The sequence below is a fragment of the Tiliqua scincoides genome, chromosome 1 (genome assembly GCF_035046505.1).
Source record: "Tiliqua scincoides isolate rTilSci1 chromosome 1, rTilSci1.hap2, whole genome shotgun sequence".
Taxonomy (NCBI): Eukaryota; Metazoa; Chordata; class Lepidosauria; order Squamata; family Scincidae; genus Tiliqua; species Tiliqua scincoides.
This window is the reverse complement of record NC_089821.1, coordinates 134,347,415-134,361,014: the sequence shown is the minus strand read 5'-3', so window position 1 is coordinate 134,361,014 and position 13,600 is coordinate 134,347,415. Positions and strand designations below refer to the sequence as shown.

General features: G+C 41.9%; 1 protein-coding gene across 1 annotated transcript in view; it reads right to left on the bottom strand.

Moving 5' to 3' along the window:
* Positions 1–13,600, bottom strand: part of COL4A2 (collagen type IV alpha 2 chain) — a 164,962-nt gene that overhangs the window by 129,449 nt on the left and 21,913 nt on the right. The window contains exon 4 of the mRNA XM_066633056.1: positions 10,444–10,524. Coding sequence (XP_066489153.1) covers positions 10,444–10,524 — 81 coding nt within the window. The remainder of the gene's footprint in view (positions 1–10,443; positions 10,525–13,600) is intronic.

The following is a 13,600-nucleotide window of genomic DNA, read 5'->3' as shown; positions in this document are numbered from 1 at the left end:
TCCGCCTGAGGAGGCACAAATGTGCCTTATGGCACATTTGTGACTCTCCTGGGCCGGCAAAAGTGCAGGTCAGGTGCACCCTAATTGCCTGCCCTTGCATTACAAAGGTCAGCAACACTGTTTTTAAATCACCAAGCAAAGGGACATTCTTTTTTAAATGAATTTGCTTTAACATGATTTTTGCCATCCACGTGAGCTCTGGGAACAGAAACCTTGTGGATATAAAGTCTCAACCTTTATAGATTACAACAGGGGTTCCACAACAAAATATTGCACTATGTAGCGAGTAAATCTTCCTGGATTTAAAGAGACTTAGGGCCCAGTCCAATCATCTCCTCTAGATTCGAGGAGACCCATTGCAGCTGTGACCAAGCTATCTGCTCCCTTCCCTTAAGGAGACCTCCAGTAGTTGCTCCAGCCCCAAAGAATACAGCGGCAGCCATTTGTGTGCCAGTGTAGCTCAGTGGTATCACTAGGGTTTGAATCACCCTGTGCAAGAGGCCAGCACATCACCCCCATGATAGATGCTGTGGGTGTGACAACATATTGTTGCCCCGCCCCCGCTGGGTTTTTTTATGATAACTTTTGATAGAATATAGATATTTTAATACGGTTTGTTTCACTGCATTCTACATGAAATCACACATTGAATTATATATAACATGATGGCAGTATTTGAAAATATCAAGATTTAAAAAATTTTGGCCAGTGGTGGTGTCACCCTCCCTGTGTGCATCACCCAGTGTGGCCCCCTAGCAATGCCACTGCTGTAAACCTTCAGCGCCAGGGTGGATAGCATTGGGCTGTTACCTCACAGTAAGCATGCTCTGGACTACCATGTTAGGTTGCAGGGGTTGGGTTGCAACATTGTATTGCAGCATCCAGTATGGACCAGGCAGCCTTTCCTTTCTTTCTCATTCTCTCTCTGCTTCAAATCTTCTTTCCATAATTGTCACTCTTTTTGTATACATCTGTCCCCAATTATTCCCTCCTCTTTCTGTCTTTCACACAGTAAGTCATGAAGCACAGTTCCAATTCTTGCTGTAATGAGGTTGAAAGTTCTTTCCTATCCACCTGGCAGGAAGTTTCAGGTCATAGTGATGCCTCTCTCAGAATCAAAACTCTTGTTTTCTCTATAACCCTTAGCAACCCTAGATACAAAGCATTCTGGGGCTTTTTTGTCCTCTGTGTGTGTGTGTGTTTTTTTTTTATGGTTTCATGCCTTTACAAACTACTGGAGTTCAGCAAGTACACAGAAATCTTCTTCGTGAGGGGTTACATTCCTATTCAATCAGGGGTGGGCACTTCATAAATAGAACTATGGTGCTGACGGAACCAGAGTGTGCCTCTTGGAGCACAGTATTAAATTATCTTTTGCTAACCTTTTAACATTTGGGGAAGGAGAGTTTCTCGTGTATTAATAGTAGGAGACTGACCTTTCCTAGCCTTGGAATAAAGTCTCAGAAAGAGCCAGAAAAGACAAAGAGGCTATTATTTAGCCTAGTTTTTCCCAGTTTCTTTCAACTGGTGGTTCCTCCCATGGTTCAACATGTAGGTTCCTCCTACAATCCTATACATTGCATTTCCGTGGCTCCCCTGACTGATTTCCATGGCTCCTCCCAGAGCTCCTCCAGAGCTCCTCCCACGGCTCACAGTTTTGGAACCATTGCTTTAGGGCCTGATCCTGAAACTGGCACGCAGGCTTTTCACCAGTGCGCACTGTCGCAAGTGTGCCATAAGGCACGTTTGCAAGCCTTATCACAGGCCCAGTGCCGGACCCAGCCCAGTGCAAGCCTATACTGGGCCAGCTCTGGTGCTGGGCCCATGGTCTGCTGCCTGGTGAGCAGGGACATGGGAGGAGGCGGGGATGAGGTGTTCTGGGGCACTTGGAAGGCGGGGAGGAGGCATGGCAGGGAAGGGAGCAGGAGCGGGAAGGGGGCAGGACTGGTGAAGTTCAGCTCCACCAGATCAAGAGCCCCGTGGCCTGACACAGGACTCCTGGATTCTGTGGTGGCGAAAGAGCTGCCACAGAATCGAGTGGCCCCATTGTGGGGCTACTTTCCTTACCTAGGGGAAGGGGATGAATGTCTTCTTCCCCTGAGGAGCCGCCAGCAGTGGCCTGTGTGCTTATGATGCCACAGCAGCCATTTTTGGTGCCATGGCAGTTCCACATGCTGGGCATCTCAGTATTGGGCTGCCCACCCCTTAGCTTGTGTCTTATAAGCAGGAGGTCTGGTCTAAAGGGTAGAGCCACTGTGAAGCCCAAAGATAACATCTAAATGTTGCCATTTTGAAATCACCAGAAGATTCCATGAGCATTGAGACCTCGAGAAGTGACTGACAACTGAGTAGAACCCTTCAGTGAGAGAGAGGGAGCTGTTCATCAGTCAGCATGGGATGCAACTACAGCCAGAATTGATACCAGACTGTGAAAGACCCATCTGGAATGCTGGTTGTTCTTGAAAGATTCAAACTTCTTTGTTCTTGTGAAAACTCCCTTGGGGTGTAGAGAAAGTTTGCCTATGTGAACTGCCTTGGATTAAAGCAGTGGAGTCGCTAGGGTTCGCATCACCCAGTGCAGGATGCCAGCGCGTCACCCCCCATGCAGTGGGCGGGGCAACACCCCAGGTGGTGGGCATGGACTCCACCCCCGCTGGTTTTTTGGCTGTACTTTTTGATAGAACAAAGACAGAACACATTCTGCATGAAATTACGAATCTATTGATATAACATGATGGTATTATTCTTCCAAATTGTGATTTTAGTGATTTTGGTCACTAGCGGTGTCACACACACACACACACACACACACGGGTGTCAACTTACTAACACCTTATTGCAGCAGTTCTCAAACTTTTAGCACTGGGACCCACTTTTTACAATGACAATCTGTCCAAGACCCACCAGAAGTGATGTCATGGTGGAAGTGACATCATCAGGCAAACTAAAATAAATCAGTATAAATAATTAAAGTAAAACAAATAATTAAATAAGCAGAAGCCAGCCCTGGTCCATCAAGTGAATTTCCTCTGTAGCCTGCCTGCAATAACTCCCCACCTCCAAAACCAGTAAGGTTTTCAGCCCTACCCAGTGCCCAGTTCAATTTAAGAATTACTGTTTAAACCAGATCACTGTCAGGATCCACCTGGCTTTGCAAGTCTCAAAAAGGTTCGCCTTATCCGCTGAAGCCTCTGTTTTGATCCTTTTTAGTGGGGGGGAGGCTGCTTCTGGAGCACTTGTTTAGCTCCAGATGCATAGGATCAGGACCATTCGGTAGCCTTGCACTCTCCTTCACCTGATCTTCCTCACCAGCCAAGGCAGTTTGCTTACTCGTGAGTAAACGCGACCGTGAGGCTTAGTTTAGCTTTCCGTAGGGCTCAATACATTCATCTGCTTGAAGGGAGGGACTTCCTTCTCAGGTATTTTTGGGGGCTGTATTCACTGGATCAGGACCATTCTGGTGTCGTTGGATTCCTCTCAGCCTGCCCTTTATGATGGACTAAGGCAAGTTCACCTACTCATGAGTAAACGTGAGATACGGCTCACTTTCACTTTCCATAGGAATCCATGCATTTTTTGTTCTCTGGGTTTTTGGCCATAACTTTTGATAGAAAGGAGATATTTCACTCTGGTTTTTTGTATAGTATTCTGCTCAAAATTCAACATCCAATGGTATATAAAATGATGGGGTTACTCCTAACCGCCGTGATTTTAGCGTGTCACCCCCTGTGCGTGTCACCCCCCCATTGCGCGTCACCTGGTGCGGCCACACCCCCTGCACCGCCTAGCGACACCACTGATTATAGTCAAAGGAGTAATCCAATGATCAAGTATAATCAAACTGTTAAATGAAATTGCTATTTTACTTTAAAGGTAAGCTTATTTAGAAAAAAATAGCACGATTGAACATGGGTTCATTATATGCTTGCCGCTGAAGAGCTGTGAATCCAAAGCCTTTCAATATGGTTAACAGTACATCACAACAAATATAATTTTCATGCAGTGACAACAGTCATATATTTCTGTGCAGAAATCTCTGCTGCCTTTTTTACTGATCCCACCTCAACAGATCTGGCTATAATATACAGCTCATTCCTTGCCCACCTGATTGGAAGAAACTGCAAACTCCTATCTACTACATGACCGCAGCACTGATTTGTAGATTGTGGCCAAACACCATTGTGTTAGCAGCACGCTTATGCCTGAAACAAGATATGAGCAGGTCCAAAAACAGTTGTCAAAAGATGAGGTAAGAAAAACAGGAAAGGAGTAGAAGACAGTAGGTAAGTAGGAGACAGCCAAACTGTACAGCCAAAAGATTAAAGGAAGGAGATGACCAAGAAAAGCGCATGGGCCAGAAAGTAGTGCAGGATGCTAACTGATCCTTGGCTGAGAGTAAAGGTCAATACATACTAAGCTTTAAGAGGCAAAAACAGAATGCAGATCTGGTGTTTAAAGCATTATTAACCCTACTAGACTTAGTATTTCTTTAGTCAGCAGCAGCTAAATCAAGGCCCTTGTAGATTAAGATTACAGCAATGGGTGAACTTCAAACCTATTTCCTACTTTGGGCCTGATCCAGAAGACCCAGTTCCAAACCACCTGCAACCAATCACAGACAAAAGTTCTAGCTGGCAGTAATTACTGTACAGCCTTTTTATGGGGTAAACAACATTGGTTTCGGTCCTATAGTGGGGTAAAAACCCCTCTACCTCCTCGCATGGTCCTCATCTGCAGGAACCCTGATCCTGATGCTACTAACTGAAGAACAAAACGAAGTCTACCAAGACTAACATTTTTAATGTAACATGTAATATGACCCTCATAATTTGTGACCCAACAGCAAAGGAAGGCCTCCAAACTTATGATCTTAGTTTGCCTGGAACTTCCAGAAAGGTCCCAACACTTTCCTTGGGAAAGTTCAACAATTTTGTGGGCTGATCATCCTGGAAGAATTTTCTGCCGTTCTCCAGTTGTGTGCAACTTCACTTTCTGAGTCTGCTGACACACAATGATTTTAAGGTTCCCCCTCACTCTAGATCAGCCATTTTCAGTCACTGTGCTGTGGCAATCTGGTGTGCCATAGAGGGTCTGCAAGTGTGCTGTGGGGGTTTGGGGGAGGATCATTTGTTAGCAGGGCCACTGGGAGATGCAAGCCCCTGCTGTCAGTGTGGTCTGACTTGTCAACTGTCCAAAAACTGATGGGGTGCCTTGACAATTTTAGTGCCTTGTCAGTGTGCCGCGAGGTTGAAAAGGTTGAAAATCCCTACCCTAGATGAATTCAAGAGGCTTAGGTTGTGTGTTCCCTGCCTTGAAATAAGGCACTGGATGCCACAGCCTTCTGGTTGCTTCTAAATCAAATGCTATGATTTTCAAGCATCCTCATAAATAACAATTGTGTACACTGGCAGCAGGTCGTAGCCTCTTATGGAGACTTGTTTGTCCATAGTGTCACTGTCTCTGCCTGCTTCTCCCATGGGCTGAAAAAAATCACCTCCTCAACCAACTTGAACAGACTGCACACGTCTATCCTGACTTCTTGCTTCCTGCTGGTGATTACCAGTATATAAAATATTTTACATTCAACATATGAGCAACAGAGCCTATGCTGGTGGTATGTACGGTACCTTGACAGCATCGATATGTTTGGAATCAACTGAACAAGTCTGTTCATTTAATCTTCCCCCTTACTTCAAATCTCTGAGAGCCAAGGCATTTAGAATACAATCCTATGTATGTTTACTCAAAAAAAGTTCAATTTTGTTAGTGGAGCTTATTCCTGGGTTAGTATACATAGGACGGCTGCGTAATTTCTCTTTGATATATTCCATTATTTTTGTAAATGTATTTGCCTCACAGGATACTGTCTGATCTAATAACTTAACCAAAGGAATCAACTGGTGAGCATGTATGATGGAGAAGAGCTTCTTCCTTCTCTTGGGCTTGTATGCACATCTGCACAATTAAGTGCCAAATTAATCATTATATTTTGTGACTGCAAACCTGGCTGTAATCAATTGATAAACTAGGATCTGTTCGTGTGAATGTGTGAGCATGTAATTAGGCAAGCTATCCTAGCTCTTGAGGACATAGAAGCTTTCAGACCCCTTGACATGGAAGATTATCCAGCAGCACCTCGCAGTCATCTCTTTTACACATTTATTTTGAAGAGTACCTACATAGCAGGATATATTCTCTAGGCAAGGGCAGTACACTGCGTATGTGCACGGTTTACCTCCTACCACAGTTCTCAAGTTGTATATCAACTCTCATATGGAAGAAGGGGCAAATTTGTTCTCAACTGCTTCTGAAAGTAGAACTAGATCGAATTGTAAAAAATTCAAGAGAAGAGATTCCGATTGGATATCAGGAAAAAATTCCTGACGGTAAGGGTGGTTCGGTAATAGAACATATTGCCGAGGGAGGTAGTGAATTCTCCTTCACTAGAGATCTTCAAGCAGAGGTTTGACACGCACCTACTGGAGAAGCTCTAGGAGGATTTCTTGCTATAGGCAGGGGTTCGACTAGATGACCTTTTAGGTACCTTCCAACTCTAGGATTCTATGATTCAATGTTACTTTCAAAGGAGATATTTTGATTGCTTCTTTAAGTTTCCACATTGTGTGACCCCACAGAGATATATATAATTATTTATTTATTGGCATTTTTCCTAGTATGTGAGAAGCAACAAGCCCAGGGGTCCTATTGCTATATCACCAAAAATGGCCATCAACAATTGATTTAGAGAAATCTCGAGATCTGTAAATACCACTGAAATGACTTAAAAAGGACGAGCTGGATGTGAATTCTGAAGTACTTTAAAAGTTGAATAGTTTATGCATTTAAAAAAAAATTAAATTATGTTCCTAGGGCACTGAACTAATTTACATAGCACTAAAATGCAATAATCTTAAAAACTATATAACATCTGCTCCTGTTTGCTTGTTAACATCAGTATCGATTAACAAAACTCATTCATCTTTGTGTTCATTTTAGCATCTCATTACTCAGATTTTCTAATGTGATTGCTGACATTTGAATGTTCCTTTTTATGTAAGGTTATTTCCTTCCAATGCTAATAAAGTCTTGTTTGGGATCTGGTTTGAAACTCTTTTTGATTTTTAAGAACAAGGCACTTTTTGTATTAGATATCCGTTGGAGTTTAACAAATGAATAGTCTGAAAACATGTCCCAATTCTTAAAAATACCAGGGAATAATCTTCTACTAATGAAAATGAACATGTAGTAAGTTTCTGTTTCAGTTCCGGGTAATTATCCCAGGTAATTTGTCTTGGATCCATCTTATGGTCCAATCTTATGCAGCCACTGTGCCACCAGAACATATTTTCCAGTAGTGCAATATGATTTATGGGCGTTGCAAAATGGACCTCCCATTCATTGCAGTTGGGCTGCCACTGTAAACAATAAGCAGTGGCAGCCAGGCAAGAGCAGCCTCCTTAGAGGCAGGGAAGGGGAGGGAGGAATTAATGTTTCTGGACATGGAGAAGAGGACCTGGGGAGGCAGGAGGGATGGATCCAATGGCAACAGCACATACTGGATCTTATCCCCTTATTTTAAAACTACCCTGTCCATTTTCACTCCTTGAACATATACAACATAGGTTGTGTATGTTCAAGGAGATGCATCGTCAGTTTTGGCAGCCCTACAGGAGGTAAGTGCATGATGTTTTCACTTCTCTTCTGCAGGTTGTCCAATTGCCCTGCCCTGTGGCGTAGCTAAAGATCTTGTAGCCCGGTGCCGAGCTCAAAATGTTGCCCTGGAAGTGATGTCATAACTGGAAGTGACACCTGGGCTTGATGTGAAAGTGAAAATTGGGAGGAACCCACCTCCTCCCCCTAGCAGCTCACCATCCACATGCTCTGCTGCCTCCCCCCAGTCAGTGGGATTGCTAAGGCATCTATCTGCTACCTGGGGTCAAAGAAAAGTTTGCAGCTCCCCTGCCATAACAAAATCAAATTTATTTAATTAAGTAAATAAAAAGTTATTGGTTCCATGCTGTATCATAATAACATCTCATTGGCACTCAGAACTATCAGTCTGATAGGTCAGTTTTGAGTTAAACAAATCCACTTTTTGTTCCATAAAGGCAGTTGTGTTTTTATTTTCTGGTTATTGGCCATAACGTTAGATAGAATAGAGATATTCTAATGTGGTTTGTTTCACTGCATTCTGCATTAAATTACCTTTCCAATGATATATAACATGATGATATTATTCATACATACCAAGATTTTCACAATTTTGGTCACTAGTGTCAAGCTCAGCTTGTTGCCCCACTAAAGTCTGATGCCTGGTGTAACTGCTACCCCCTGCACCCCCTTAGCTATGCCACTGGCCCTGCCCCACCAAAGGATGCAGCATGTGCCTTTTTGGCATAGCTGCATCAGAGATGGTAGTGGGGGATAAAATTGGGCTGATAGTCAACCCTAGGGTCATTATGATAAGCTGTGAACCAAATTATCAATGTCTGCATCCAGTGACATTGCCACACAATTTTTTCTTTAAAAACACAGGTCTTGGTTTGCCAAGGCACATTCATGTATTTTATTGGATCAGTACAAAAAGCATGGCTAGCAGTAGCATCGTAAAATGTGGGTACATGTTGAAAAATCAATTTCTGAGTGTGTTACAATTCTGAGTGTGATGTGATCATATGGAGTTAGCATAAATCAGCTGAACATTTTCCAGTGTTATGCAAATCATTCCCCATTAAGCAAGGAAGGATGACAAATATGAATGAACTGGGTAGGAGTATAAGTGTGAGAAGACAGCACAGGGGGCTCTCCCAAAATATGCACAAAAATTGTGTAGTGGGGGGGGGGGCCCTGCTGCCTTCTCTCCCAAGCTAGCAGGGACCACTGACTGCTTATATGCACTATCCACATCCTACCATCAGATATTGGCAGCAAAGAGAAGCATGTTGGCATGAACCTCAGGAGAACTGCCAGCATGCCTCTCCTCCAGCTGGATGTTTTCAAGGGCCTGAGTTTAGGGAGTTCTGTTATGGCTTTTCTACTTGAGTGGGACATTTTCCAGCTTGAGGGGAGGAATAGTATTAGCTATAAGAGAAACAGGTCCATGAAGTCAAGAAGAGTGTAAAAGGAAGGAACTGTCAGCCGGCTGCCCTCTCTGCCATTATTAAACAACTGTTTTCCTTTCATTTAAAGGGCCCTTCTCATCAGCTTTGAGATAGAAAAATCTGTGGATAATTAAGTTATACCTGTAATAACTTGCATGACTATCTCTCTGCAACAGTAAAAAGCAGTTTTTTAAACTGCGATTTTAAAGGGGTGCATTTTTCCCCTTCTCCAGAGATCAGCACATTCCATCTCATTTGCAGAGGCCATTTGTGCTGAGTCAAATCCGTGTATAAAAAATCCGTGTATAAAAAGGCTGGACCCTTACATCTTTTTTATGTTAACTCTTATAAAGACTGAACTACTGATTTTACTTCATCCTTTCATCTGCAGAAATTTATCAATTTTTAACATGAGCACTCTCCCCCCCTTTTTTGTTTAGCCATTGGGTTGGTTGTATAGTTTTTTGAAGATGGAATTGTGATCCTAGAATTCACTCACTAATCTAATTAGCTTGGGGATCTTTCGCCTTGTTTTGTTATATATAGTATATCGCCTCATGTTATGTTCTATACTATTTCATCAAAAGTGGGCAAACATACTTGATATCATGCCATTTATATTTCAAGACACCTTATGTAGAAACAAAAAGTTTATTGCTTCTGTTGATGTGATGCAGGCAATTGGTTCCAACTATAGCAAAGGAATTTAACATATACAGTAGTTCAGTTTCTATAACGACTTGCATTGTCTTCTGTCTTATCTTCAATAAAGTCATAGTTTGAGGAATGTATTCCACAGAAAGTTATTCCACAGAAATTAGGAATAGTTAAATATTCTGGAACAGAAAGGTCCTGACCCATACAATGACCGCTATAGAATGACAGCTATTCATTATTAAAGGCTCCTACAAAAAAATGGCCACTTAATCAGGGCTGGAAATACAGAAACTACAAAGAAAAAAATATCAACAGACCCCAATGTCTTACTATAGTAAGTCAAAACTCTGTTATGTTTTATCAGCTCTGAAGCTTCGAAATGTATGAAATATACAAATGACCTCCCTGGTGTTTATCAACAGAAGGACTGAGAAGTACAACATCCTTTAAGTAGATACTGTTTGTAAAGATTTTATATTCAAAGTGCATTAGATGACATGCTTCTACAATGCTGTAGTTTTCTGGAAAACATGTTATACTGTACTGTAGATATGTTCTTTTTGGTGTTAAAATCTAAACATCAAAGACAAGTATACATAGTGGTTACAGTATAGATGAAATTGCCTGGTCCTTACTAGGACAAAAGTACTAAGATTATTTTGCATAGCATCATATTCGTACTTACACGAGCGCCTTTTTCTGGGAAACATTCACAACCTCCACTACAGTCTCTTCCTCCGCATGGTCCTGTGTAAGTCTTTCCTCCCTGAAAAATAAAACACACACTCAAATGTCTTTTAAATAACATCACAAGAGCAAGGACTACAACTGCATGACAAATCCAAACAGAAAATTCAGGCCCCTTACTTGACATGGAAGATCATCCAGTAGCACCTCATAGCAAATTCAAAGGACCTCTGTTTGAACTGTGCGATTTGGTTCACATTTGGCAATCCCAAATTGAGGCTTATTAGTTTATTTAAACTGCAATCTTTCTGTGCATGTACCTGAAATTAACCCCCATTAAACTGCAATCTTTCTGTGCATGTACCTGAAAGTAACCCCCATTAAAACAATGGAACTTACTTCTGAGTCAACATGTAAAGGTTTGCGCTGTTGTAATTCTATATAATTTACTTCAAAATAATTGAAAAAAATGTTTAAGGTAAATGTCATCTTGCCAACACAAATGAAAGAAAAGATAGTGTGGTGGCCTAAGTACTGAAATTAGGAATACTTAAATATTCTGGAACAAAAAAAACATCTAAAAGAATTGAGAACATAATCAGCCTTTTACTTAGCAATATTACACATGCTTATAATCACTTTGGTCTTAGTGCAGATGAATCCCATTAATACTATATGAGCTAAATGTGGCTTTGGAAAGACAATCTTAACAAGAACAATCTTTGTGCAGATGCTTAGATGCCAATCCACACTTAGAAGATTTCTTCCTGTGTGGTTAACACAGGTAATTTTGATGCTCATGTAAAGACCCTAAGCAGGAAAATTTCTGATGTTTTCTAAATTCTTTGTTCTAATGTTGGAATTTTTTACTTGTGTTTTAAATACCTTATTACACTAAGGGCGCAAACCCAGTGCTTTCCAGCACTGGCATAGCAGTGCCAAAGGGACATGTGCTGTATCCTGCAGTTAGGTATCACTCAACTTTTGAGGCCTCCTCAAAGTAAGGGAACGTTTGTACCCTTACCTCAGAGCTGCATTGCCCTTATGTCCATTCTGGAAAGCACTGACATAAGGGGTTAGGATTGTGCCCTAAGTTCCCAAGTTACATCCTGGTTCCATTGCAGCATCTGTGCGAAAGCATCAGCATGGACAGACTGCATCTGTGTGAAAGCGCCAACATGGCCATCTGTAAGTTGGATGTCCATCACTCAGGGTCCCCATGTATGATGATTACCTTTGTTATGGAGTGCAGTGGAACAGATGAAAATCCACTCACACAATTCTAGGAAGTACATAATACAGTGTTTCTCTAGCACAGTGGTTCTCACGCATTTAGCACTGGGACCTGCTTTTTAGAATGAGAATCTGTCAGGACCCACTGGAAGTGATATCATGACCAGAAGTGACATCATCAAGCAAGAATTTTTTTTTTAAACAATCCTAGGCTGCAGTCCTACCCACACTTAGCCAGAAGTAAGTTCCATTTGCTAACATTGTTAAAAGAATATACATAGTTGCTTGTTAAAAGTATAGGTCTGTAACATTTCCCCAAATGCAGTCACATACCATGGTAGCATCAAGTCTAATATATTAAAAATAGAATATTGAAATGAATAGGGACCCACCTGAAATGGGCTCGCGACCCACCTAGTGGGTCCTGACTCATAGTTTGAGAAAGACTGCTCTAGCAGAAACATACCACAGAAGAAATCTAGTAAACTTGATTCAATACTGCAGTTGAAGCTCCCATAATTAGCTTTAAAACATGAAACAGCTTGTCCTCTGCATCTCCAACCTGGCAATATGTCAATCACTGGGCTTACTTGTCAAGGCATTGCTAACAGCCACTGTTGTGCAAGGGCTGCAGCAGGACAGTATGCATTCTGATAGGTATGCATTCTAGACAGTATGACAGCATGCATTCTAAAGAGGATGGGGAATTATAACATGACAAGCAATCAAGGGGATTGAAACATGGGTGTGGATGTGCTTTGCAACTGTTTGAAGACTTATTTGGCTTAGAAAGCTAGACATTATATATGGTTAAAGTCTTTTGTTGTTTTCCTGGATACAGAGTATTCCATCAAAATAAAAGTACCTAAAGGTTTTGGTATGGTATTTTATGAACGGAATCTTAGCTCAAAAGGAATTCTTAAATCCAATATTTTAAGCTGCTTACAATAGAGACTGACCCTCCCCACCAAAATAAAATCTTCTTTAGTACAGGAGGCCGAATTTAACAGAGGAATTCTCCAAAATATTTAAATATCCATAATGCGTATATAAATCTTCTATTCCACAGTACTGGCACATTTTGCTACTTTTTTTTTTTTTAAAGAGCATTGTTGACCATGTGATAATAAAATGCACTTATATAATACCATATGAGCTTAGCCACAGAAGAATAAATCACCATCCTTTCTTCAGAGTTAAGATTTTATGTTTACCAAGATGTAACGCATATTAATGGAACAGATTTCTTTCCCCATCACATAAACTGTACAATCATACATACACACCAATACACTGAGCACTGATGTCTATATTTAACTGCATTTTGCTTACATTTTTAACATTTTCTAGTTCAGTTAAGTCATGGAAGTCATTAGAACAATGACATCATTAGCTTCACACAATAGGAAACTAGGAAGTCTGGGCCCTCTTCCATAAACGGGATTTTAGAAGAGAAGTGCTCTGAGACAGGTCTATTAATAAACTAGTTGGGATTTGAGTTTGTGGGACTTCTAACTAAACATGCATAGGACTGCACTGTACATTGGTTATATTCCAGAGAAGTTTTAGATCAGAGTTGCTTGTGGTTTTATTCGTATGACCTTATCCTAATTTGCACTGAAACAGGCAGGCCAGCGGGGAAGGGGAAGGTATCCAGTGCTAGGTTCGGGTGCTTAGTAGCTCAACCAGGGCAAGAGGAATCACTTCCCCTTCCCCGGGGAGAGCCACTGCAGCCTCAATGGGGCTACTCAGATCTGTGCATCCTCCAGAGGTAGTGCAAATCCAAGCAGCCCAGGGCTGGTCCAGACTGCCCGGTAACGGGGTTACGATCCTGCATAACTGCAGGATCCCGGCCCCGCCTGCCGCTCCCCCACCCCCAGCAACACCTACCCTCCCTCCGCCCCAGAACACCTCCCTGCCCT